Source organism: Talpa europaea (assembly GCF_964194135.1).
Source record: "Talpa europaea genome assembly, chromosome: 14".
Classification (NCBI taxonomy): Eukaryota; Metazoa; Chordata; class Mammalia; order Eulipotyphla; family Talpidae; genus Talpa; species Talpa europaea.
Window position 1 is genome coordinate 12991901 of NC_140082.1, and position 27543 is coordinate 13019443.

General features: G+C 52.0%; 1 protein-coding gene across 2 annotated transcripts in view; it reads right to left on the reverse strand.

Annotated features, from left to right (window-relative positions):
• Positions 1–2043: 2043 nt before the first annotated feature.
• SSH1 (slingshot protein phosphatase 1) overlaps positions 2044–27543 on the reverse strand; it is a gene marked incomplete at its 5' end in the record, with an annotated part of 52411 nt that continues 26911 nt past the window's right edge. The window contains 12 exons of one of the 2 annotated variants that reach the window (XM_084254445.1): positions 2044–3293; positions 6266–6839; positions 8618–8818; positions 10158–10304; positions 11688–11734; positions 14123–14251; positions 15177–15270; positions 16475–16669; positions 20056–20121; positions 20755–20823; positions 25218–25339; positions 25776–25840. In XM_084254445.1, coding sequence (XP_084110571.1) covers positions 2064–3293; positions 6266–6839; positions 8618–8818; positions 10158–10304; positions 11688–11734; positions 14123–14251; positions 15177–15270; positions 16475–16669; positions 20056–20121; positions 20755–20823; positions 25218–25339; positions 25776–25840 — 2939 coding nt within the window. In that variant the 3' untranslated portion in view covers positions 2044–2063. The remainder of the gene's footprint in view (positions 3294–6265; positions 6840–8617; positions 8819–10157; positions 10305–11687; positions 11735–14122; positions 14252–15176; positions 15271–16474; positions 16670–20055; positions 20122–20754; positions 20824–25217; positions 25340–25775; positions 25841–27543) is intronic. The other variant, XM_084254446.1, reaches the window with a different exon arrangement.

Genomic DNA, 27543 nt, shown 5'->3' on the forward strand with positions numbered 1-27543 from the left:
TTTTCAAAAATGTGTCACCTCATACACAGACATGGTTTAAAAACCAACAGAAGCCTGTCATCACCAAATCTGAAGGATTATTTTGACACAAAAATTGATCTACCACATGAAATTTAATTTGGCAAAACATATTGAACTTGGTATTTTTTTTTGAAGACTCTGCTTTTCTTGGCGGAGGGGCAGGGGAAACCCATAAGGGTTTCGGAATAAGTGGATAATCACCTTTTAAGGTGATTTCAATTGACAGTGGTAGGAAAACAAAATGCTTTAAAGAAAAATACTGTATATTAAAAAAAAAAAAGGTGGTCAGGGAGAAAAAGTTCCTGGAGAGAGGTTTTTGCAAAAACTCTGCCCACTGGTAAAATATGGAACGGCCTGTCCCTAAAAACCGTGCCGGGGGATCACTTGGCAGGGGCGGTGGGCAGTGCTGACCGATGTAAGATGGCAACCCATTCACCTGCTTCCAGAGCCCATCTGGCCCTTGAAGGACTCCTAGTTTCACTGAATGCATCTGGCTGACCCCGCTGAGGGCAGCGGCAACTGGGGAAGCCTCAGCCCCTCCTCACACGCAGCTGCCCTGCCCTGCCCTGCACAAGACCCCGGCCGGGGCTGCGCTGGCAAAGTCTGAGTGGGAGGAGGGAAGGGCTTGCCTGGGGTGTCTAACAGGAGTCTCTTCAGATGGGGCCAGCTTTGTTTAGAGGGCCCTGAGCCGCCCGTGTTGTCAAATAAAGCCAGGAGTCAGCTGGCTTTTTCTATGGCGTATTAGTTGATTTTTAAAACAGCCCCTTGAAAATGATCTTAGCTCATTAAAATAACATTTTTTAGGTCATGGGGCCATACACTGTCATTTACTAACCCCTGAGTTAAACCCTCTGCCCTCTTCTAAGCCTCTTCTCTTGCTTCAAAATATTTTAATGTCTTCTGGCTGCTGGAAACCAGGCGAGTCCCTCTACTCGGGCCCAGAGCCCAGGGCAATGTGCCTCCCAGAGGGCCCGGGTTCCTGACTCGGCTGCCCATGGAGCTCAGCTGGGGAGACCAGCTCAGCCCATGGAGACCTGCCTCTGCCCCCTCATGGCACTGGGGAGAGCCAGAGAGAAGCAGGAAGTGGTGTTTTCAGCGGAGGAAGGGGCCACTGTAAACATCTGTGACGCTTATCAACAGTCTCGTTTCCCTTGGAGAGGCTGCCACGGAGCTGCTCCTGCAGAGACTGATAAGAGCTCACTGCTGAAACCTCCTTTTCCTCCCCGAATATGCATGGACGGGAGCTAAAGAACCTGAGTTCGGAACCACTGCCAGACCCACCAGATCCTCGAGCGCTTTCAGGTCCTAAACACAACCGCTGTGGGGGCAGCAGCAGATGAGACTCGGAGGTGCACCGGGCAACACAAACTTCTCATCAGCAAAACTAGGACCCCCATACACAGCGCCCCCACCCCACCCCATGCCGGCCAGACACAGGCCGCGCGGCGGCCACGACACAGGCCAGAGACCCGGCGGCACAGGGGTCCAGGCAGCGCCCGACGCCCGCGTGGAAGGTTTCCCAGCGGTTCTCCGTGCAGCTGGCTTCGAAGTCCTTACACCTGTCGGGGGGCCCAACCCAAACAAAACAATTCTTCTTTTGGAAAACGCTTTCCCGACACGCTTGATTCCCTGGAATGAGCCTTGGTCATGACTGTATTAAAAAAAAAAAAGCAGAGCAAGAACAGAGGTAGGACTTCTATTGCCATTCAAGCGTTTCCGCGGGGCCGGGAACGTCCGCGACGTGTGTGCGTGTCCGCTGCGCTCCTCCCCAGACTGGATTCTCCCTGACCACACGACTTGGGGACTGAGTTGTGTCTCCTGGCCGACAGCTTCTGGGTCGCGCAGGCCACACAGCCGAAGCCCCCTCTCTCCTCGCGCTGCCCGTCCTCAGTCTTGCTTCCCCTCCTCACTCCGGCAGGCAGGGGGCAGTCCGGAGGCCGCCAGCCGTCTGAGACACCTGAGGGAACAGGGGCGACCAAAACCCACCGTGCAGTGATGGGCAGGTCGGGTGAACGTGGAGGCTAAGGGCAGCGGAAGGCGGGTCAGCTCTTGCTCATCCACAAGGGGCTTTTCAAGTTTTCTGGGGCAGTTTTCCCTGACGGTTGAGAGGTGGCGGCTGGGACTTTCGGGGTGGCCTGGTGCTCCTGCAAGAAGGAAGACTCGCCCGTCCTGGCGTCCTGGGAGTCGGCGATGGTGGACACGTCGGCTTCGCTGGCCAGGTCTTCTGTGGAGAAGTCGAGGCTTCCGAGCTTGGCGAGAGAGTGCGAGCGCTTCAGCGGGGACGAGATGGTGAGGCCCGCCAGCCGCAGACGGGTCTCGATCTCCTGCGTGCGCTGCTTCACCAGCCCCGGCTTCCCGCGGACGCTGTGGATGCTGTCGCTGCTGGAGCTCCGGGTCAGGTTGGAGCTCATGGAGGACGAGGTGGGGGTGTAGCAGATGGTCTTCAGAAAGTCTTTTGAGAAATGAGTGGTGTGGTCCAGGCGGCAGAGGAAAGCAGGGGGGCTCCTGAGCGAGGCTCCTTCCGATGGAGGGGGGGCGGCCTCCACCTTCTCGTCGCCCCTGGCTTGGCCAGGCAGAGCCGGGTCCTGGCTCTCCTCAGGGATGCTGGCCTCCAGCCTGCCGGCGGGGCCGTCCCTGCATGGAGATGCGGGGTCTGTGGGCGCGCCCTTCAGCCTCTCGAGCTCTTTGGTGTGCTTGCGGACCAAGCCCGCCTTCTGCAGCTGAATGATGGATTCCTGGTGCTGCATCAAGTAGCTGCTGGCTGTGGGCTTCTCAGACTCTTTGCTGAACAGAAGCCGGAGGTCCTTGGCTGGCTTCAGGTCTTTCTTGGGTGGTGATTCTTCCTTCACTACCTCCATGCTGGGAGGGTTCTTATCACAGTGAGAATTCTTCAAAAGGAGTGACTTTGGCAGGGTGACTTTTGGGGTCTCTCTGGAAGATTCCAAAAGGCTGGCTGGTAGCTCAGCGGCAGCCCCGGCCCCAGAGCCACCGGTGTCTGACCTCCGGGAGCCTGCTGGTGGTAGGAACAGGGCAGTTTCGGTTGGGCCCGAGGCCAGTTTTTCCAAAGCTCGGGACCTGCTGGACATGTGGGCCACAGGGGAAGATGTGAGGTGGGGCAGGAAGGTCGGCTGGGTGCAGATGGCAGGAGCACTGGGGTTCTGGCATCGCTCCCCCGAGGCCTCAGGAGCCCCGCCAGCTGCAGGGTACATGCAGTCAGCACAGGATTTGTAGGAAGGTTTCACTTTGTTAAGGATCCCAAAGATAGCGTCATGCTGAAAGGGGACAAGAACAGGGTCAGAGTGTCATCACGAGCCAAAGACGGGAGGGGCGGTGGCTGGGCAGGCCAAGGGGTGTGGGCTCCTCTCTGCGCCCACCTGACCGTGGGTAACATCAGCTAGAGGACATGCTCAGCCAAACTTTCCACCCGTGACGTGCCCCAGAGCCACGGCAAGCCTCCCTCGGCCACATGGCTGCTGCTGGCCACGGCTGGCCAGGAGACTCACCCTTGTGGCCCTGTGAGAATGAAATGAACCCGCATTTCTGGCACGCAGGTGCTTCTCCCTTCTTTCCCTTTGGGAAGAAGCTGCATTTGGGGAGGCAGCAGCCTGCACAAGACCCCATCCCGTCTGGCACGAACAGCTTGGCTCCAGAGAAGCATCGTTGAGCTGTGGTCTCCCAAGGGATGGCAGAGGTGGAAATGGCTTTGGAAAGACTTGAGTACAGCCCCCACCAGGGGTGCCACGGCCCTGATGAGGGAATCCAGGCGGAGGGGGGCTTATCTATCAATGGGAACTGCCTGCCTCTGTCACTGGGTGGGGGAGGGGGCCAGAGAGGGTGGAGGCTTGAAATGAACTGGAGCCTCTATACCCCCACCTCTGAGGACACGTCCCTTCTCTGCCAGCCAGGTGCCGGGGGTGCCCTCTGGGCTGACACTGGGTGGAGAACAGCACGAGTGCAGGCAAGGGGGTCGGCCACCCCCTCAGAGCTGTTCTGCCGTGAGTCCTAACACGGAGCCTCTGTGCACAAGGCTGATGTGGTAGGTTGCTCCAGCCAAGTGAAACCTGGGGGATCCCCTGACCCTGACTGTCAGAGATTAACAGCATCTTGTGCGGCTGACTTAGTTTCCCCCAAAGTAAGGCGTCGTGGGCCGTCCGGTGCTGGAAGAGCCCAGAGGAGACTCAGCAGTATTCCGGGAGCCGCGGGCGAGCGTGTCAGGAGCACGCGCTGCGGGAGGCAGGAGGCCCGGGGCCTGAGGAATCTTATCATAGTCAGGATTCCTGGGCTGGCTTCCAGCTCGACCAGTGAAACAGGTCACCCTCGTGGTAAGGTCTGAACTCTTGACACAGAAACTTTCTGAACTCTGACCACACTGTCTGCATTTCATTTCTTGTAAAACCTTTAGAACCCGAAGTCCTGAAATATGCTGAAGTTACCGCAGCAGGAGGCTTGAGAGCACCTTCCAGAGCCTGCGGGCCGGCCTGGTGGGAGGGGATCCTGCTCGAGTTCAGGGAGCCTCTCCGGGCTGGGATGTGCACCTGCCCCCAGGAGGCCACCCCACTGGTGGGAACAGGTCAGGAAATCGTGCACAGAGCTCAAAGCCCACACAAGGGAAGGCCTCCTGGAGGAATCACACCTCTGCTGAGGTCTCAGGGACAAGCAGGCGAGGAGGCATAGGAGGAGAGAAGAGCCCACACACAGGGGTACATGGTGTGCAGGACAAGGCAGGAGGGGCGGTGGGCTCTGCTCTGCATGAACCCCAAGCTGTGCATTTCTGTCCTTACCTGTGCTCACTCCACCTGCCTGCCTGCAACCCCAGCCAAGGACCTTGTCAGCCCCTCCCCCAGTGCCCTCCCATGGCCTAGTACCTCTGGGACAACAGGCAGAGCCCCGCCATCATGCTGGGGGGCCTTGCAGGCCCTGATCACCTGTCCAAGCACACCTGGGCCCACCACCCCACCACCATGGGGCTAGCTTCCGCCCTTCTCCCCACTCTTCAAGCTGTTCTCTCCAGTGTCACACTGAGCACCATCTGCCTGGTTTTGTTAGGTTTGGTGTCTACCCTCAGCCTCCATGCACTGAGACTCCCTGCACTGAGTTATCCACAGCTGGACCCCCTCGCCAACCCGGCCCCACAGCTAATAAATACGAGCCAACGCCTGTCTAAGGTCCTGCTCCCTACATGCTGTCCCCGTGGCAGCTGGGGCCAGGAAGGAAGGCTGTGGGCTCCAGCTACCTGCTCATCCCCGCTTCTCTCGGGCTTCTCGTCCTACAGCTCGCGGCTTTACCATTTCAGACTAAGGAAGGCACCACTGTCCTCACTTAGGGGTTTTACATCACTTATCTCCACAGATATTTACTCCTCGAGGGAGGGGTGAGTGTGGGTGAAGTCATGAAATTAGTATTTGCTTTGGAACATGTTTCAGATCTAATTCGCAGTTTTGCCGCATTATCACAAGACAAAGAAGCCCTCTGCGTGGCTCAGATTGTATCTGCTGAGGCTTCTCACTTGAGAATGGCAGCTGCAGGGAGATGGGGGCAGGGGTAGTGGAAGGGACAGGGAGAGCTTTGGCCGAGGCCACGGTGGGCCAGGGCAGAGCAGGTGGCATAGCTCCACCCTGGGCCACCCCCTGGCAGGAAGGAGGCGGCCAGTGAAATAATGCTTTTATGAATATGTGCCAGACTGCGGCTAAGGCCTTGCTGCAGATCATCGACCAGATACGACAGCTGTAAGGGACAAATGGGGTGAAGCATTAGAATCTGAATTCAAATCCAGACACTGGATGATGCTGAGGAATTACTGTCAGCTTTTCAAAGCTGTCAATGGCCCTGTGTTATGTGAGCTCTGAGAGCGCGCGTGCGTGTGGACAGCAGGGTACATGTGGGATTTGGTTCGAGATAATCCAGGGTGTGGGACAGTGGGCGAGGGGTGAGATGAATTAAGAACAGCCTCATAGTGATAAATGCTGAAGCCAGTGGGATACGCTGGAGGCTTGATGTCTCACAGGAGACAGAAGAGCTGGAGTTCCCGCCTGAATAGGAACAAGGTACGTGGGGAGACGGCAGCTCTTCCGGGGGACCCCGACCCACTGTGTCCACCTTCCCTGGTGCCTGCAGAGTCGGTCCTGGAAAGAACCTGGCCGCAGGGGTGGGAAGGGCTGAGCAGAGGCGGCCGGGCGGGGTGGGGGTGCTCCTCCAGTGGGGCCACAGGGCGTGGACTGCTGCCCCACAAGGCCCCCGCGCCTACCTCCAAGTCTTCGGGACAGCTCCTCTTGCTGTTGTTGTTATTGAGGTTCTCCCGGTTGATCGGGCTCTGCTCGAGCTGGCTTGGAGGCCGCCCCCAGCATTCTGCTCCGGGGGCCTCCTCCCTTCCGCTCTCCTCCACCGGCGCCTGCGGCAAGGAGCGGCTCTGGGCCTTGGGGCTGCCGAACTCAAGTTTCTTCTTCACCTCCTTCTCGCAGGGCGCAGGGCCTTCCTGGAGAGGTCTGGCTGGCCTGTGCGCTTCTGCTGGCTGGGCGACCTCCTCCAACAGGGCATCCCTCTCCAGGTCCTCCAGCTGGACCGGGCTGCCAGTTCCATCGCTGGGGGAATGCAGGAAGGGGTCCGAGAGGCGCCGGAAACAGCAGGGGAGGCTGGGTCCACCCGTGGCCCTGCCGCCTGGGAGCGAGGGCTGGGTGGGGTCACTCAAGCAGGGCAAACGAGGTTCTGGGGTGTCGTCCAGCGTCTCTGGCAAGGAGTCCCCAGGTCCCGCGGGGTCACCCAAGGGCTGCTGGAGGCAGCGCTCGGTCTGCTGGCGCCACAGCTTGTTGTGCCGTTGTTTGCTGTGGGGAAGAAGGGCAGAGGGGGGTCAGCAGAGGCCGGCCTGCGGGTCCTGGGACAGCGAGCCAGCCAGGTGTGGCCAAGGCTTGGTGGACACCAGGATCTCACTGAGGCAAAGCCAGGTCTGTTGATTTGTCCCCAAGAAACTCCAGGATGAGAGGAGCAGCCTAGGAGCCTCAATCCCCACGGCTCGCCAGCAAGGCCTCCGGGGACCCCGTCCTGGGCGGCGCCGGGGCCGACCCGCGCAAGGACGCCAGCCTGGAACCCTGGCCGTGGGCCCGGACGCCGGCGCGTCTGTGAACGCGGTCAGGCCACTGACTGTTCCCTCTCTCAGCTTCTCCGTTGTCAGCTCAGAATGACCATCCTCTCCTAATCACGCCGAGGGAGCAAAGGGGATCAAAGCGGCGCGTCGGTGAAGATCCACGCGCCGCGACGCTGCCACGTGAATGTGTGTCGCGCCGAATTCAGTTGGGAAGACCCCCGAGAATTGGAAATGGTTCAGGTCAGAGATTCCAGGTTAGTTTTAAAAGTGTCTGTCGTGCCACGGCTACTTTCATGACGCAGTTTGAAACCACGCCAAGAGAGAGAAACGCGGAAGGGCTATCAGGGACTAAGGCCAGTCAGCCAGCAGCCCGCGAACCGCCGGGCAGCACCAACAGGGTGGGCTTGCGAGGGCGATGGAGGGAGGCGGGGGCTCGTGGGTGAGGACCGGCTCGTGCTCTACGAGGCAGAACCACACACTTTCAGCCCTGGCTCCAAGGGCACGACCCAGGTAGGCCACGAGGGCACTTGCGTGGGGCTCATTTCAAGGTTAACGCCGTGCTGCTGTGAGCCCAGCCTGGAAGCCCCTGATGGCGGCAGTGAGTGCAGGGCTGAGGAGAGGAGAGCAGGATGGCAATCTTCCTGTCCTCAGCCCTGCAGCTGCCCTCTGGTTGACAGTGAAGGGGTCCAGGGTGTCCAGAGCTGCTCTCCAGATGCCATTCAGCCCTCCAGGGGCGCTCGTGCCCTCCCAAACTTAAGTTAGGGAGCGGGTGGATTTAGCCTGTGGCTTTTTCACAACCCCAGCCAGAAATGGTCCAGCCGGGCCTCATCCAAACTAAACAGAAAGGGGACAAGGAGCAGGTGGTCCCGACACCAGTGGGGACGCCCTCCCTTCCGTGGCCTGCCGGCTGTGTGGCGTGGGTAAAGTCATCGCCAATGGGGGTGACGGGTACTTTGCAGACCTTTTCCAGGTGGGGTTTGAGAATTACAAGGCATCTATGTTATTATCTGCTGTAAGCAAGGACTAGCAAAGCCCCTGTAAAAGTATGTAAATCTCACCACAACCCACTAGGTGGGTGTTCTCAACTCAGACGAGGAAGCTGAGATGGGCCCCAGGTCGCCCAGCTCCTGGCTCTGCCTCTGCAGTCCTTGGAACTTCCCTGCAACGAAGTCTGGCACCAGCTCAGCACAAAGCAGATGCCTGGGAATGGGGCACCCACGTGCCCAAGCCGAAGCTGTGACCCGGATTAGAAGTTAGGCACCATTCCCTCCGGCAGCAAAATAGCTTTCTGTGTGTGCCAACAAAATCAAAACAGATCCCTTCTGGAAACCACTAATCAAACCTCAAACAATAGTTGTTTTTTCAAAATGGCTCCCCCAAGCAAGGCAGGGTTATGGCCGTGGGAGCCCCCTGCCAGGCCAAGGCGGGCAGGTCTGAGATGCAGACTGCGCCGGCCAGCTTGGGGGGCAGGGTTCTCCAACTCAGTCCTGCCAACCTGCCCTCCAGACGGTCACCCACCTGGCGTCCAAGATGCCTTCATACTCAGACAGCTGCCTCATAAAGCCCGCGTTGGGCCGCGTGATGCTGCGCCTTTGCTTCACGTAGTTATACGCTTTCTCCAGCGGCCAGCCAAATTCCTTCATCGCATAGGCTATGACCGTGGAGGCGGATCGGCTAACGCCCATTTTGCAATGTACCAGGCACTTGGAACGGTTCCTCCTACCAGGGCAGGAGAGAGTGAAAAAGCTTCAACAACTTCATTTTCTCAGGTTTTACCCAAGGGATTTTTTTTTTAAACCCGAGTTATCTCATAGCCCAGATCCTCCCATGTCCTGGTGTTTATGCAGCAGATGTCCACACACCCTCTAAAGGAAATACTTGGCTGCTAAATCAATTAGCACACAATGGGAAATCGAGATAAATCTGTCTCCTTGTCTAGCCAAGTTTTGCAGGGAGAGCCCCCAAATTGGGCTGCCTTTGGGGACAAAGTGGTAGTCCTTCCACACCCTGGGATAGGCCAGGAGACTAAGAACTCTTTTGCCTGAGGCAACTGAGTCGAGGAAGGGATAGCTGTTGAAACCACTAGCCGTTCCAGCATAGGGTGACAGCGGAGGGTGCCTGTAAAAATAAAATGGGCTCAGCAAACCTAACGCTGCAAGGCCCGGGGAGAACAAGATACTTGGAGACTGCAGGGTCCAGGAGCCCAACTTGGCCACAAGAAAGAGAAGCCTGGGAAGACAGGCTGAGCCGGCACAGGAACAGCAGCTGTCAGAGGCAGCACCTGCGAGACTTTATTTGCACAGGAGGTAGACGCCTGCCTGTTTACACCAGACGCAGACTGCCCACCAGGTGGGAGCAGACTCACTTCTTATACCCCACGCTTAAAAGGCACCCCCAGTCACAGAGCTCCCTCTCTACAACGGCTGATCTGAGTATATTCCCTGGGAATGCAAACAAAGATTTGTAAGGACATGTTATGTGGCTTTGACCTGGAGGGGTGCAAAGCCAACGATGGTGTTTCTCTTGATTGCATTGCCAAGGGTTATCTCTGTCTTGATTTCAATAAGGCAGAGTTGTTCCACAGGAGAGTAGGGTGAGGACCAAATAGGGGGAAGCCAGGGACAGGCTCAGGGGCAGAGGACCTCTGATGGTCTGTCCCTTTCCATTCAAACAGGAACATTGCACAAGTCAGGCAAGAAGGCAAGTCATGGGCAGGCCCCTCTGGGGAGCAAAGGTGCTCTGAATGCCAGGCCCTTCTTCTTCCTCCTTCAGCTCAGCAACTCCCAAGAGTGTCCACTTGGGGTCAGATTCTCACCTGCAACCAGTGTTGATGGCAAAATAGGGGGTCAAATGTCACAATAAGCTCATTTGTGGCCCCCACGCGGAGAAGATCAACAAGCTGACCCCTCTGGTGTTTGGGGTGCTGGGGTCTAAAATAAGGCCCATCAGACATCAAAGCCTCCTCAAGCCAGGAGCCTTGTCTGGGACTGCCATTAATTTCTGCCCTCCCGGCATCTGCCAGTTTTTCCCGGTGTCTTTGGTTTCTCCTCCCACTTACTTGGCTTTGTTTATAAAATGGTATGCTTCATTCCAGTGGGCAAGGAGGTCTGTTGTTTCTTCATCGTAGACTCGGATGTTATGATATGCAAATAGGCCAGGAAAAAAATTGTCTATTTCTCTAGTGACATTTAAAATGTAGTCAACACTGTGACGGGAAAAAAAGAAAGAACAAATCTGGAGAATGAGAACAAGGAACTACAAGAAACAAGTGACAAAAAAAGTTGGGTAGAGAAAAATTAAGTCCACATTAACAGACTACATGGTTATGGTGGGACTTTCATTTTTCCTAATAATATATTTTGTGTATATTCTAAATGCCCTTTATATGGTGAATAGCATATTTATAATAAAAAAAAACACTTGAGACATTTTCTTTCTAAAAGAAAACTCAGTTCAAAGGGTTGTTAAGCAGTGTCAATTTTGGAAAGTAAATGTAAATATCAAATGCACCTTCAAACTTGCTTAAAGTTTCAAAATTCATAACTATTAAGAGTATACAGAGGCTTGAGAAATCAAAGTCTCCACTTTTAAATAGTTAAAGAGCAAAATATAGCCATTCATTATTTATGCCCTTGGGAAGTGACTTAAATCCTTGTTGAAACAAGGAAGACTGTAAACAAATAAATATTTGAGAGGGTCTGCTAACCCAGGTTCTGTAGTTCTCTAAACTTTATATTTATATTCCTGGAAGACCATTTAAGGAGTTATAAAATACCTCAAATAGAGTTCATAGAATACTTAAAAATGCTTTTGAAATAAGTACTTTTAAAAATTATTTCCAGCATAAGAGAAAGCATCAGACAGTAGCACCCTACATTTTAAGAATACTTTCTGTTGGAAGAACACATCTTAACCAGTAGTTCTAAAGATATATTTTAAGATTTGTTTAGTCTTGACTTTCAAATGCAGTAATTCAAGAATGCCAACATGTCAGATTCACAGAATGGTGATTTTGTGGTTGTATTGGTTTAAAAAAAATGTCCAGACATCTGTTCTTGAAGGTCTAGATTTAAACATTTTTTTTTTTTTTTTAATTCCTGTTGCTGAGTATTTCTCAGACTAAGGAAGCCATATGTTTCTGGCCAACACTGAGGAATTGGCTGCAAGACTCCCACCAGGCTCACAAGTATCATCTCAGGTAGAACCGGGCTAGTCCGGGGATCAGAGCTGCTGCCTGCCCAGAAGGTAGGACACGTGTCCCCAGGACTCTGTCAGCTCTACAGGGCAGGGGGCAGTGGGAGGGGCTTGTGGCCCTAGCAGCACCGGGCTGTCCTATACCATTTGAGTGTGATTTTAAATCATTCTCCCTAACACAAGCCATCACACAAAACCCCAGAAAATCAAAAACTCCATGAATTATTCAGGATGTGGCATTTTGAAGCACATCTGTTTAGTTATGCAAATCAGCCGGGCAGCAGCCCCAGGGTGCTGGCGGTCACAGGCAGGCTGTAGGAGGGCTTGCTTGCTCGGAGCTGGGGGTTTCTATGCTGCCGGAAAGGAAGAGGGAAGACAAGGGGTGCAGACTCACCCTGAGCCCTGCAGTTCCTCCAGATTGGATGCATTCCATTCAGAGCCCTGGGGGACAGATCACACAAACCCCATGAGTGTCACATGTTAGCCTCAGCTGCTCACTGAATGCAGTGTGCCCTAGGCCTGATGTTGATGGTTAGTCTGAGGTGCTTGGCCACAGAGAAGTGGATATCAAAGCCAGCTCCCAAGGCATTCACACTATGTCGGCATTGGTGTGGAGGCCCTCACCAGCCCCCTGGCCTCCGGGGAGGAGTAAGTTCCAGAAAACCTGCTCTGTGTCTCAGCTCTTCCTTTCCTAAGACCCCAGTAGGGTCCTGTAAGCAGGGCCAGTGACCTCTGACCTCCCACACAGGAGAGGACACTTTCACTCGAATTAAAGCAGATACCAAGCGACTTCTGTGGCTTCCCTTTCAGCGATATTAGAAAAGTTGCCACCCTCTGACCTTGCAATTCTACTTTCAAAAAGCCACCCTGAGGAAGTACCCAGAATTTGCAAAGGGATTTGTGTACAAGGATATTTGTCGCTATTTATAGGAACAAAACTGGAAACAGCTCAAAGATCCAACAAGAAATTGGTAAAATAAATGATGGTGGATCCATAAGATAAATTGTACTTTTGGAGGTTCTTGAATGACACGGGGAAACAGCACATAATGAAAAAGACTTTTCTTAAAACAGCAGAACACAATCTATATACCCAACATACAGATAACTATACATGTGTAACTACATATAACTATATATAAACCATATATATAGTACATGTAACTAAATTTATATAAGCTATATATATATATATATATATATATATATATATATGGTTTCTTTCCTTTTTAAGAAGCTATAGACTCATTAAAAAAAGCAGATGGGAAAATACCATCTGAACACACCAACATATTAACATTTGACAACTTCTAGATTTGTGAAGCTGGGAATGCTTTTATTTTCTTCTTGAGACTCACTTTTATATTCTTTTAACTTCTCATAGCATGTTTTTAAATGTTATTAAAAAAAACGACAAAAAATTTTCTGGTCATGCGAACAACACAGGAAGGGAAAAAACGGAAGAAACAATATTGCTTTGCACTTAGGACATGCAAACGAAGACTCACCAAGAGCACTGACCCCTGCCTAAGTGTCCCCATACACTCCCTTTCCTGAGAGGGGACCCCTGGATGCAGTGACTACAGGGGCCCTGACGCAGCTGGCAGCGCGGGTGCGAGCTGGATTTTCATACTTGAGGGAGAGGCTCAAACATAAAAATTCCTTTAGTATCTCTCATGGAAAAAGTGACATAAAGCACCAAACCATACTGAAAACATAAGGACAGCGCCACTAAGGCTGTGACCACCACCTAGTGGAGAGACAGACAGGAAAGTTGTTCCCACACAGCTTCCTCTAGATAGACTTCACTCATCTCTGCATACGCTTCCCCTAGATGGGTTTCACCCATCTCTGCATATGCGTGCATGCATGTTAGATAATATATGCACACATGTGGATTGATAAGTGGAAATGCATTAAATATATATTTATGTCCTCTCTTTAGCATGTTAAAAACCTATCATGACGTCTTGGAGAATTACCAATGACTTCCAACAAAAATTGGAAGAAACAAGATCGTCATGCCTTCAGCAGCAGACGCATTTGCTCAACTTTCCCAGCAAGTGATTTCTGCTCTGATGAGGCCCCCCATTATTAGTGCCTCGGAAACTGCACCCAGTGCTTAAAGACATACTGTACTTAATCCTTGCCATCACTCCAGGAGGGATCAGGTGACTCATCCAAAGAAGAGAAGACAAAGACTGCTCTAGTCACGCTGCTGGCTGGGCTGGGGAGCGGGGACTTGGCCTGGTGGGTCTGATTTCCATCACACCATGCTACCTCTCTAATTTTAGTAACATGCCTGCCTTGATAGTCTTTGACTTTGAAACCTTGCCAGTTGCCTTCTATGGTGATTTACAGCATTCAGAAAATCTGAGCGAGAGATGGAGAGACCTGCGTGGCCTGCTCGCAGCTGCAGCATCAGGACGATTCCTGCCAGGCCCTGGGGGCCCTGACATAAGCAGCAGCTGCAGGAACAAGCTCGGAGGCTGCATTTCAGGTGAGGGATCTGTTTCAGGATGCCCAGGCATAGTGGATTTTAGCCCACGTGGAGGTAACTGGATGGGACTTCAGGTGTTAGGGACTGAAGGTGACAAAGGCTGGGGAGAGTCTGAAAAAGCTGCCAGTGATAATGCCTAAGAGCTTTCAAACAACTCCCCTCGGTTCAGCTGGGAGCCACATCACAGAGAGAAGGGGGTCAAGAGGGGAGTCCCCGTGAAGAGTCAGGCTGTAAAATTCAAGTGTTCCCTCTCTGACTTACAAGCTTTAAACAACCGAGTCTGACTTATGTTCCCCAAACCAGACCCTGCCACATGCTGAGCCTCTTACGAGATAGAGGTGATCGAAGATAAGGGAAGGCTTGTCCATCTGTCCCAAGATAAGCAGCATCTCGTTGTCTATGAATTCCTTGAATTCTTTCAAGTTACAGTTCATCTGTTTTTCTAATTCATTACGGATCTGTGGAATGGAAAATATTAGGAAATATGATCTGTTAAAGAGAACAGCTGTCAACTGCAAAGTAGTCACATCACAACATAAATTCCCCATGTTTTCAAAAAAGGTCCCTTCCCCCAGCCCCCGAATAAGCACATGTCCATTAAGACACAGAACAGAAGTGCAGGTGGCTGGACCCAGTCTCAAAGGCAATTCGACTGGGGGAAGCTTATTATTATTATTTCAAATCCAAAGCTGACTTCCACGGGACCTTTCCTACTGAGTCTAAAGCACTCACCCTTTTACAATTATGTATCAAACATACCACAGTGAAAAGCTAAAATTGCTTTGGAAGTAAAAAGCTAAAATCACACCACAGTATTTTTTAAGTGCATAAATAAATAAAACAATTGCATATGACTTTTCAACTGACAATTTCAACCTCCTAGATCTACCTAGTTTAGGCTGTTACAATTCTTTGCTTGAAAAGGAACCAAATCAAGAAAAAAAAGTGATTCAGAGAAATATGAAAAGGCAGGTGAAAGACAGTCCAGGGTTAATAACATGCTTGTAAGTTATGATCCGAGAGAAGTAAGAAATTTTTGCATTGCGATTAAAACACATGGCAAGGTGGGGCTAGCAGGCAATCTATGGGTCACCTGCAATTCTCAGCAAAGGTCTTACAGGCTCAGAGAGGTCAGGAAAGTTGTCCCAGGCCACACAACTGGTAGGCAAATGGGATTCAAAGGAGATTCTGACTCTAAGGCCCACGCTTTTTTTGGCCAAGTCCCACTGCTATTTAAAAAGGAGGCAAGGAAAAGGCTGGGGGCAGGTGAGCCCAGTGATGAAGAACAGCAGGTGCTGGGCCTGTGCCCGTTGAGCTTTGGGCAGCAGGACAAGTGACTGCCTTGTGGCCTGTGGCCTGCTGAGAAGGCTAGAGTTATCTTACTTCTTTGGAGGTCACGTTTTCTAGGTCCTGGCTCATCATGATGCTCCGGAGTTTAGCTTTGATGAGGCGCTCGGTCCTCTCCCCTTCGGTTGGCCTGGAGAAAATCGCATTTAGGGAAACACAGGGCTCTCAGAAGCCTGAGATCAGAGCTGACCGAAACACCAGATGCTTCTGGGTTAAACGGAACCCCACTTGAGCACAGAGCTCACTTGGACGTGTTCTCAGCGGGAAGGGGAGTCCTGCTCTGTGTCTAGAACCCCCAGGAGTCAGCAGAGTGGAGAGTGGATCATAAGGACAAACACTGGTTGGCAAGCATGTCCCTCTCTGTGGACCTGCAGAGTACCAGATCCCAGGGTGGGATGCCCGAAGGGTCAGCAGGCCTGGCAATCTCTGTCAAGGATGTTCCTGCAGCCGCAAGGCCCAGCTCCCAGGACCTCCCAACACCAAAGCCCTCTCTATGTATTCTCCCTCCCTCCTATCTATGTAAACTCCCTTCCACCCACCCCAGCTTCTGAACATCAGCCCTAGTTCTCACTGGAGGCCACATGGACTAGGATGACCCTTCTTCCACAGTTCCCCTTCACATCCTCAAAGGCGACCAGCATTTCTCCCCAGCTGGCTTGTAATTTCTGAGGCCCTGCAGCATGTGGCTTCTGGTCCTCTTCTGGCTCAGGCTGCTCCCCTCTGCCTGTGGCCCTCTTCGTGTGCTGTGTCCCTAAATACCACACTCTGAAGGTGAGTCCCAACCACAAGAGAAGTGGGGAGCTGTCCCCTTTATCTGGAAGCATACTTTAATTCAGCGCGGCCTCAGGCCCGTGAGTTCTACTGGGGGCCACAGGACACGTGCGGGTAGGTGCCCTTGGTCTGTGTTGGTGCAGTTGTGTTTTGGGATCCAAAGGACCAGGGAACATGTCCATGACACTCCTAAGGGTACCGGGAGAGGTTCTGGAAGCTAAGTCTTTGGCAACCTCAAGGGGACAGGCCAGACCACAGAGCCCTGCTCAAGAGCCAAAGAAGTAATGGGTCACGTCTTCCACTGAGAATCTGATAGAAGTTGGACCCTTTCCTTGGAAATGCAAGACACCCACATTTGTCAGTATTTTTAAAAGGGAGCAGTGGTCACAGACCCTGCCCCTACCAAAAAGACCATACAAGGGCAGCAGCTTAGGAGCCCCTGCTTGAGATGCTGAAACAAACCCATGGGAGAGGCAGCCCTCAGCCAGAGGAGCACAGGGGGCCTGTGGCCCTGTGTGGGGCGAGGTGGGGGAGGCATGTGGGTAAGGAGGCACTGTACTTACTTGTCCACAAACAGGGCCGGGGAGTCGGGCCGTGTGGACTCCAGGTCCTGCATGGCGTTCCACTCGTTGAGGCAGCTCTGCTCCGAGCTGATGCAGCTCTCGTAGTAGGTGGCCCAGATGAGGGCCACACCCCCGGGGAAGTAGTTGTGCCTCCGAGCGACTTCACAGGCCTTGTGAAGGACCTGCAGGGCAGACCTGGGGTGAGGAGGGGGAGAGGGTCAGGCCTGGGGGGCACAAGGACGCTTGCTGGGCTGCCCTAAAAAAGGGTTTACCAAGAGGGCAGGGGGAGGGTGGTTCAGAGACCTTCCACAGAAGGTTATGTGGGGGGCATGAGGCAGCCTGGAACTGACAGCCACCAGGCAGCAGTTACTCTCTGAAAGGCGCTCTGAGCCCAAGAGTGGACAGAACAGCCTTCACCATTGCAGACGGGGACACCAAACAGCTTCCTAACCATCAGGCTGGCTCAGTCCTTCGCCATTCCACTGAGAACCCTGTTAAGGTTTACTTCTGTGAACAGAGGAACCACGATTAAGCCCAGCAAAGAAAAGCACCAGAAACACTTTTTGGCATGCTGAATACTCAATTTCTGACCCCCTCATCAACTCTGAAAGAGCTTAGATGCTTAGATTTCCTAAGGAAATGAGTTCTAGAAACTCATTTTAATACAGGCTGCGGTGACGGCAGGGAGCGGGGGGGTGGGGTGGGGGGGGTGATGCGGGGAGGGCAGGTATGGCAGAAGAAACAATATTGAAAACATATACGGTCAGGGCCAACCTAGTCATTTTTTACTTCCTTTTACAAAAATACAGACTGAAATTTCTCAGTGAATGGGCTGAGTCAGAATCTAGAAAGGGTGGAGGAACGAAGCCTTGGACAGAGCTAGAGCTGTGGAGACGGGGAGCCACGTCATGGCTCCCAATTGTACATATTTGTCCTATCTCTGCGCTGGCTGAGGGAATGAAGTTACACTGAGCGTTTACTAAATTTAGCTCTGGTTCTGAAGTTTTAGAAAAACATGTGGACCTATTTTTTTATTTGCCTGTAGAGAGGGAGATAACAAATTACCCAGGGACACGAAGAAACAATCTGAAACATGGACAGAATGATAATTTCACGATTTTCCCCAAAATGATCCAGAATTGACTGCAGCGTGCAGTGACAGAGGAGGGGGAATGGAGGGCAGTGTCAACGTGTGGTCCCTGGGAGAACGCTGCAGAAGTCTCGCTGTCCCAGAGACATGAACATTTATTTTGAAACACTGGGTGGAACTCAGTCTTTTCAGGAATCACAGCTTCCTCCTGAGTCTTTTCCAGATTACTTTCAAGATGGCTGTGTCTGTTCTGTGTCTCCCAGGTGCTCAATGCCCTGCAGAACCCAGTGCTTTCAGGGAGCAGAGGGCCTGCTGTGCCCTGGCACAAGCAAGGGAACTGGTGCCATAATGACATTTTTACATTGTAGATATGTAAAGACAAAGTACTTTCAACAAAAACAACCCACTTAAAAGCTGACCAAAGGACTTGAAAAGACAATTCTCCAAAGAAAATACAGAAATGGCCTATTAATAAGCACATGAAATGATGCTTGACATTAATTAATTGGGGAAATGCAAATCAAAACCATGATAATAGCGCTCACACCCATTACAATGGCTATTACTTTAAAAGAAAAAAAAGGACAAACACAAGCTTTGAAGAGGCTATGGATAAACCGGAACCCTCACGCACTGCAGGTGAGGATCTAAAATGGGGCGGCTGCTATGGAAAAGTTTAGTGGCTCCTCTGAAAGTTAAATGCAGAATTTCCATGTGATCTAGAAATCCTACTTTTAGAAGTTTCTCAAAATATTAAAAATAGATGTGACACGTGATCCAGCAATTCTACCCTTCGGTATCTACCCAAAGAACTACCCACTAGTTCAAAGGGGTATATACACCCCTATGTTGGCTGTAGCACAATTTACAATAAACAAGCTATGGAAATAACCTAAGTTTGCAATGACAGATTTGTGGAATAAGATGTGACATATACACACAAATGGAATAATGCTCAGCTATGAAAAAAGATGAACTCTTGCCATTTGTGACAACATGGATGGAACTGGAAGGGATTATGTCAAAAGAAATGTCAAAAAGAAAAAGACAAGGGCATCCCTGGTGGCGCAGCAGTTGAGCGCTGGGTTGCGAAGCTGCCCGCAGCCTCTGCAGCGCTGGTTCGATCCCCGGCTGCTCCCCGGCCACCGGAGGAGGGTCCCACATGGCGCGCAGACCTCTCCTGCCTCCCGCTGCTCCCCTCAGCAGTGTCCTTTGGTCCTTCTGCCTGCTCTGCTCCCCGCTCTGGCTCTGGTGAATTCTCTCACCCTCCTGCATTTCTGACTGTACCCAGTGCTTGTATAAATAAATGAATAAATAAATAAATCTTTAAAAAAAAGAAAAGAAAAGAAAAAGACAAATACTGAATGACACTCATGTGGAATAAAGAGAAATAAAACAAAGGAATAGGCAAAACTAAACCAAAACAAGCCCTAGACTATGACTGCAGAATTGAGGCTACTAAAGGGGAAGTCTGGGTTAGGACAGAAAGGGGAGAAGGAGCCCCAAGGGTTATGGTGACCTGGTAGTAGGTGTGGTAACACCCACCTGAAGAGGTGTGAACCTACACCTCTGTGATGCAAAAATAATAAAAAACTTCCACTTTTAGTGATATACCTAAAAGGACAAAAAGCAGGGACTCAAACATATACTTTGTTCCCCAGGGTTCATAGCAGCCAAAAGGTGGAAACACCCCAATGTCCATGGACAGATGAAAAGATGAAAACAAACATGGTTTATCCACACAATGGAATATTATTCAGCTTTAGAAAGGAATGAAACTCTGGCACGTGGTACAACACAGGTGACCCCTGAACGCATGATGCCAAGTGAAAGGAGCCAGACAGAAATGATTCTAATCACAAGCACTATCTAGAATAGGCAACTTCATAGAGACAGGAAGCAGAACAGAGGCTACCAGAGGCTGTGGGGAGGGGAAAAGGGAAGTTATTGTTTCACAAGTACAGCATTTCTGTTTGGAATAATGAAAAAGTTGCAGAAGGACAGTGGTGATGGCTGTATTACATCATGAATATACTTAATGCCCCTGCATGGTACACTTAAAAATGGAAAATAGGGGCCTCCCTGGTGGCACAAGGGGTTAAGATGCAACCTATGAAGCTATCTGTAGCCACTGCAGCACAAGTTTGATTCCTGGCCAGGGAACGACCCACATGGTGCAGCAGACCTCTCCTGTCTCGCCTGCTGCTCCCCTCAGCAGTGTATTTTAGTCAGTCTGCCTGTTCTGTTCCCCACTCTGTCTCTGGTGAATCCTCTCACCCCCCACCCACACCTCTGGCCTGTACCCCAGTTCTTGTATGCATAAATAAAATAAATCTTTTAAAAAAAATGGATAAAATAGTAAATTTTATGCTACATATATTTTGCCACATATACAAAATTGGCACATCTACATGAGTTTCCAAGTAGAAGAGGGTTTTTCTATATATTCTTGTTGGCTAGGAAAGTGTTTCTAAGGAAATAAGGTCCTTACCACATGGCCTGGACGGACACAGGCTTAAAGACATGCATCCTTCCTGCTGTGCTGACGCTGAATCCGCTGGGAATGAAAAGCAAAGAGAAAGACACTGTGGTTAGAACTGCTGCTGACTGGTCACCAAGGACCCAGGAGCAGGCCCAGCGTGGTATCCAGGGCCTGCGTGTCTCACACTGTCTGGTGAGGGCCTACAGGCCTGCTGCCTTGGAGACAAGGTAAAGCAAAAGAGCCAAGATAAGCTCTCAAATCTGTAAGACCTGCTTTTAACTCAGCAGTGGCAGATATTCCAGACACTAAAATCCGCTAATGGGTGGAGGCAACGAGAGCATCTGAACCACCATTTACTTTGGTTTAGGCAGCAGCCCTACCCTACCTGCTACCTCCTATCCCCCACCTGCTATCTCCCATCCCATCTATTTGCTTATTTATTTATTTTATAATTGTATGGCGACTGTATCAGTGGAAGACAAAATTTAAAATGGAAAGCTATAACCATAATTCTGCTTCTTCAATCCAAATTTTATATCCCCCCTCCCAGTTTTATGAGGCAACAGGACCTTCACAGATGGACACCGAGGGTGGGGTCAGTTTCCTGTCCTGCTTCTTCCACTCACCCTAGTATCTGTGTCCTCCCTGCCAGGGGAGAGGAACCTGATGGCCCCTCATCCTGTCCACCTGTTAAGGGGCTTTCCTTACCCGTCTCCATCAAGGTGGATCTTTGTGTCGCTCCAAAGTCGAAGAACCATCCCGATGGTGCAGCTTTTACTGCTCGGTAGGAAAGAAGAGGGTCCAGAGTCAGGGCCTACCCTCAGGCATGCAATCCGTTCCCTGTCTCCCCCAGAGGGCTGAGCTGACAAGGGTGACCACCCCCTGCCTGGTTGCTGTGCATCTTAGGTTGTCTGGGTAGGGGCCTCTCTCCACTGAATTCCAGAAGACACAGGTCTGGGATGGCCCCACTACAAGGAGCTGCCATAGGATCCTTTAGTGGGGACAGTCACAGGCTGCTCTGACCCCTTCACTAGGTGTGGACATGGCTCCGTGAACACCGGGTCTCAGCTGCAGCTCTCAGGAGATGGGGTAATCGGCTAACTGTGCACCCCACTGCAGCAGAGGTGAAGCCACAGATGGGTGCACATAGGGCACAAGGCCACCCTCACTCAGGGGGACACAGGTGCCTGGAGTTCACTTCCTGTAAAGACATGCATCCTAGTCCAAAAGCCTAGTCTGTTTTTGCTTTGCCCATCCTAAACATGAAATGATACTATCGATTTTAGAGGCTGGCACCGCTGAAAAATACAGAGGGAAAGACAAGGCTTTATCAGAAGGTCTCCTTACATTATTACAAAAATTCTTCAGGCATTTAAAAAACAGTCAGCTTGTGAGGAGCTGCTGTCACCATGCCAGGGGCCAGCTCTGCCCACCTCCAGGAATCTGGAGTTTGCATTTCTGCTTCCACTTAGCAGTGCCCCTAGGGAGCAAGGCTAGGTGTGCCACCTTGCAGACCGAGTGCCCTGGGCTCCGGACCAGCCCCTGTGTCTGTGGGGAAGGTAGTGAGTTCTCCAGGTGATGTCAGAAAAAGCCTCCTGTGAGGCAAATCCCCAAGCCCCACCCACAACCCCACCCCTCCTTCTCAGGCCAGTTGTGTTTCCTCTGTTGAGCTGAGAAATAACATTTCCACTGAGACTCAGAGCTCCTGAAGCTTGTTGGCTAGGTCAGTGCTACGGAGAAACGATAAGGTGGGGGGCCCCTCAGAGCCCCAAACCGACATGCGGACAGTCCAGGTCTCGGGGCGCCCAGAACAAGTGGGCAGGCCGGGGAGACGTGCTCTCCTCAGCACTGATGACTCCTGCCCAGAACTGGTAATATGGGAGGAAATAGCGCAGAGCTCCAAAGGGCAGAGATGGGGACACAGGCCCAGGCCAGGGCAGAGGGCGTCCTCCTGGCAGGCAAAGGCTGAGGGGGCCAGCTTGACACTGTCCACAGGAAACGGGTAGCATCTAACCAGCCTCCCCTAAGCGCAGACAGGCAGAGCCAGGCGAGGGCTACCCGCCGGGCAGACATCCACATCCACAGAGGACTGGCACCCTCGGTCTCTGCCCGAGTCAGGAGCAGGGACTGGGGACCATGATGTGCCTGTGACAACTCTGAAAATTCCAGAACGCCCCCTGATGTGTGACTCTGTGAGTTTCGAGCAGTCCTATAGTGTCTGCATCAAAGGCAGGCTGGTGAGTTCTCACGTAGGGGAAGCAGAGAGCACGCAGTAAGGGAAATGGGGGGGGGGGGTTCTTAGAGGAAGAATGACCTGAAGGGTAAAGAAGGTGAGGGTGATGGCAGGACAAGAACATTCCATCCAGAGCCCTGAAAGATGGAGAAGAGAGGCCTGCACTGGGACTGGAGCCTGCGGGACCCAGGCTGCATGGGGTGCTGAGTGTGAAACACCAGCGAGCGAGCATGTGTGCTCCTAGGCTCGGTGGCCCTGGGCCTAAACAAGAACCCCAGACGGGGTGTGGGGGGTAGCTGAGCCGCGATCCCCAGGAAGTGAGGATGCAGAACTCTGAAAGGGACTGAGAGCCGTGGCCAGTCACCTGCCCAGCCCTCTCCAGCCACGCTGTGGTCTCCCCGGGGGGCCACTGAAGTCTGTGGGGGCAACGATCCCCTCTCGCTATCTCTTTTGAGTTCTCTCTTTTGGAGTAAGGAAACAAAATCTCAGGCAGGAATTTAGAAAAACAAGCCTATCTTGGTCTCAGCAGACCAAAGGCTGCAGGAGAAGCCAGGAGTTGTTTGCCAGCCAGGGTGAGTAGAGCACAGCAGCGTGGGAGCTGCAGAAAGCCCTGCCCCAGCACCCCCTCCACGTGCGGAGGAGAGCTGTCTCAGACCCCTGCAGGGAGGTCCACCTTGTTTCTGGTCCCCTGCCCACTCTCTGCCACCCTCCACCCACCTGTCCTACCCCGGCACGCCAGCTCCAGCCTGGGCTACTGGCTGCACACAGGCTGTGGCTCAGGGTCGGAGAGCAGCAGGGATGCTGGCTTGAGAGCCAAGTGAGTGGTGGAGGCCAAGAGGACCCAGGGGCAGGGGCCCCAGGGAGAAATGGAGCCCCGCGCCAAGGGAAGGCAAAGGCAAGGCAGAGCATTTCTGAATGGGTGAGAATAAGGTCACGGAGATGTCTACTCCAGCCGGTATGGGGTACATGCCACGTCCGAGCCTCTAGGCTGTGAGCTTGGGAAGAGCAGAGGCTGGGTTCTCTCCCTGGTGTGGGCCCCCACCCTGCCAGGGCCCCAGCACAGGGATAGTGCCAACAAGCGCACACATGGCAGGTCTTGAAATGAGTTGCTGGACAAGGGGTGTAGAGGGGAGAGGGAAAGAATGAGCAGGGTCCAGGCTGTAGGGCCACAGTAAAAGCTGCTGACAGTGGGACCAAGCACACCAGCCTCCTGAGGCTCTCATCTCTGAAAGGAGTTAGGGCACCTCCTTAAGTTGCCTCACAGGGCAACTTATGGGTTCAATGAGACATTTTGGGAGCACTCTGTTAAGTGCACTGCACTCTCCAACTAAAGCAACAGGAGCAGCCAGAGAAGGGACAGCCAGCCAGGAGCCACCAGCAGTTGAGGCTGGGCGGGCTGCCGTGGAGGGAGGAGGCTTGAGTTTAGGATCAGGTATGGGATGGGATCCTCTGTGGGGAGGGAAGCCCCTGGCACAGAAAGAATCCAGACAGGCTGGAAAATCACTAGAACAAACCTAAACTGCAACTCTGTTGAACACTAAATGCTTCTTTGCATCCCGGCCAAGCTAACAAGGACAAGAAGACGGGGTGCTGCCCTGTCTGACAGCATCTGCCTGCTAGAACCTCCATGGGAAGCCCCCAGCCCTCCATCTCCACGGGGCTTGGCAGAGCCCACCTGCTCAGACAGACCAGATTTCCAGAGCAGCCCCAGGCCTAGACGCCAGCTCCGACTGGCCTCCTGGAGTGTGCTGCAGTCAGCTTTCCTGCTGCCACACGCACAGGCAAGAAAGTCGCCAGGGAAAGTCCTCCCTTTCTGTCCATTTACTTGTGACAAGCAAATGAGTCCTAGTGGCTGGCGAGTGACTCACAGCGGTGCTCTCCCTGAGCAAGGCAAAACGGTCACCATGCCACCCAGCCACTGACTCAGTGACTTTCTTGCTGTCAGTTCTGCCTGAAAGGCCCTTCAAATGCACCGCCCTGCTCTGGCCCCACCCCTGAATTTGCCCAACTGCCCACTGGTCATTGAAGATAGCTTAGTCATCGCAGGCTCCTGAAGCTGTGCTAGGCCACTCCTCTCCTGTGTTCCCCAAGCCTCTGTTCGTCTACTCCTCATGGAGCTGATCACCCAGGTGCCCAGCTGTGGCTTTCTTCCTCGCTAAGTTCAGAGGCTCTTTGAGGTCGAGACTGGTGTGTACTGCTGCTTCTTTGTTAACCTGGGCCCAGCCTATTGCCTCATACATGGGAGAATGCAAATAAATTGTTTGCTTAATGAATGATGAATTAAGGGAGTCTCCTTTAATCCAGTTTTAACAAACCCTGGTTTTGCAACAATCTCACATGCACTAATTCACCCTAGATGTTAAAAAGCTGTTCGCCCTCAATTCACACACACAATAAGGGCTAAGATATAAAGAACTTGGCCTCCAGTTAGTGGGAAATTCTAAACCTCTCTTAATATCTCCTCAACAAGTCCTGGGGAATCCACAGAATATTAATGTGGGATGAGGCTCTTGAGAGGGTGCCATCAATCACACACTCCACACAGGCCCATCTGTCTCTAGGGAGTCCTCTCTATTTCACTTGGTTGGCTCCTACTCATCCTGGGGCTTCACCACAGCCGTCACCTCCTCCAGGAAGTCCTCCTGGTTATAGAGCCCTCTTCTATTTTAACCCTGACAGCACCAGTGTTAAACCTCTCAATGTAACATCTCTGGCCTCTCAGAAGAGCCTGGGATGAGAGCAGAGACTGAATCTACCACAGTCCCAGCACCTGGGAGCTGAAATGGCGTGATTGGCAGTCCCCACTGCCTGATCACCACCTACCACCCACCATCACACATCCCACTGTCCTCCCCTGGATGGAAGGAGCATGAAAACCCCTTTCTAACAGCAATTCTTGCCCTGATGGCAGAAGGGAACCAGATCTCATCAGACTTACCTTTCCTTACTGGAAAAGTCGACTCCCAGCAGGATGCTCTCTTCTGTATCCTGGCGTCCGCTGCTGTCCACCACCACCATGTACCGGACCCGCTCCGCCCAGGCACTCTCCAAGCGCACGGCCTAGACAGGCAACAGTGCTCTCACCGGCTGCCCTTCAGGGTGGGGGCCCTTCCTTTACCAAGTCAAGAGGAACTTCTGCTTTCTACCCTCCCTGCCCCTGGTGAGTTTAGGGATTAAGATGAGATTCTTACATGCAGGAGCCAAGGCTTGTTTATATCCCCAGCATGAGGCCCAGTGCCTGGCTTGGAGGGGCCCCTAAAGTTTGCTAAATGGGTAAGCAAAAATCCACAGAATGAAGATTCCAACCCAGGACAGACCAACAGGGAGACCTGATCTTTTCTCTGGATCTTCTGGGTTCAGAGGGAGGACAATTTGGGAGAATATGCTAAGATGCAAGAGCTGCCCCTGCCCCAACTCCCCACCCATTGCTCATGCATAACTCCCTACCAAATTTCACAATTAAAAATTAAAACTTGCCACTCTCATCTCTTCTTACCAGCTTGATTCTATCTTCACAACGCAGGAGGTTGATCATTACTTGAAGGTGTTGGGGCAAGTCACCTGTTGAATCAGTGAGGGAAACTTTAAAAGGTCTCCCACCTTTTAAAACAGACAGAAACCCACGAGCGGCTGATTTGAAGGCCCTGCTTGTCAGCACCTTGCCCCTCTCAGCTGTCCTCTCCCAGGAGGCCACAGGGTAAAGCTCCCCATGCTAGTGCTAGAATAACTGGAGGTAATGGTTCCCTTTCCTCTGCTTTGCGACTCCCCATGTCAGGTCACCAATGACACCACAGCGGTTCTGTGTCTGCTGGGGCCCCACCACCCTTGTTCTGAGTCAGAGAGGCAAAAACAATCCCCTTTGTCTATTGAGTGCCTGAATGAAAGGGACCTTCTCCACACACACTCCTTTCAGTGGGCTTGTCCGTGGAGTGTGGAATTGCTGACAGACAGAAATCCCAAGCCCGGTCTGCCATCCACACAATGTCACTATATGTTGAAGTGTTCACTAAGCATTTGCAGAAAAAATCAGAGTGTACAAGCCTAAAGTACAAGCCCTAGAAAGACTGAGTGACAAGGCTGGCTGGAACAGGTACTCCTGCATGGACAGAGTCACCCTCGTCTCAGCTCTGTCTGGTGGCTGCAGGAACTGTGCACGTGATGGAAACTCTAGGTGAAAAGGGATTATTCTAAAGTCAAATCTGAGCCTGCCCCAGGGTGGTTTACATAGCATCCTTGCACAGCTGGCCACCTTCCGCCTCTGGGAGCTCCCAGACCATTCCAGATGCAGAAGCAGAAGCAAGCCAGGCTCTCCTCCTGCTCCTGCCGGAGAAGCACGGGCCAGTCTGACTTTGGGTTTCTACAGAATGGTTTTGCACTTATTTCCCCAAGATTTCTCACAGGATGAAAATGTTCTTTGAATTAGAGGAAGGAGATGTTTTATACTTAGTGAACAAAGCTTGAGCATTCGTTTGTTGTATGTATTATGGTTAAGACGTGAACAATAATTCAATGCCTAACGGGGCAGTACCATGAGCAAAGAAGAGAGAGTTTATAGTTTTATTGTACTAAACGTCATTGTCCTAATAACGGTCGCTACCACACATCCAGCACTGATGAGGAGGCAAGCATATGACTGGCATAAATTTAAACCCCATATCCTCCAAGGGTGGGAATCTGGTGCACAGTGGATAGGAATGGGAGGCTCAGCAGCTGCCCATGACCCTTGGGGAGCTGCAGTCCTGGGACCAGAAGCCAGGTCCCTGTGACTGCAAAGCAATCTGTCTTTCCATAAACCCCTCAGCCTCCTGGGGCAGGACAATTATTTTCTTAGCTTAAAGCAGACCTAAATTTGATTATAAATATCAGAATATGAGAAAAGATACTGAGTCTTGGTGTTTGCTGTCAATGGCTAAGACACAGAATTCTAACCGAGGCACTCAGGTTTAACATGAGGCTGATGACTTGAGGGGAAACCAACAAAAGGACCAAAGTGACAAGAAACTGGGCTCCGCTGCAACCTGCTGTCACCTGTGGCTCTACGGGGAGGGGCCTCCCCAGTCGCCTCGAGAAGTGTCCCAAAGATCCACTTTATACAAATGATTTAATTCCTCTTTTCAAACTGCCATTGGTTTCAAAGTCAAGTCACCTAAGAAAACTAGCCTCATTACAGGCATTTCTTAGTTGTTTGCTTTTGGACCTAAGTCAGTAGGTTTGAGCCCTACTTCACCACCCCTGCTATTTCCCCAAACCAAAGCCACCATTAA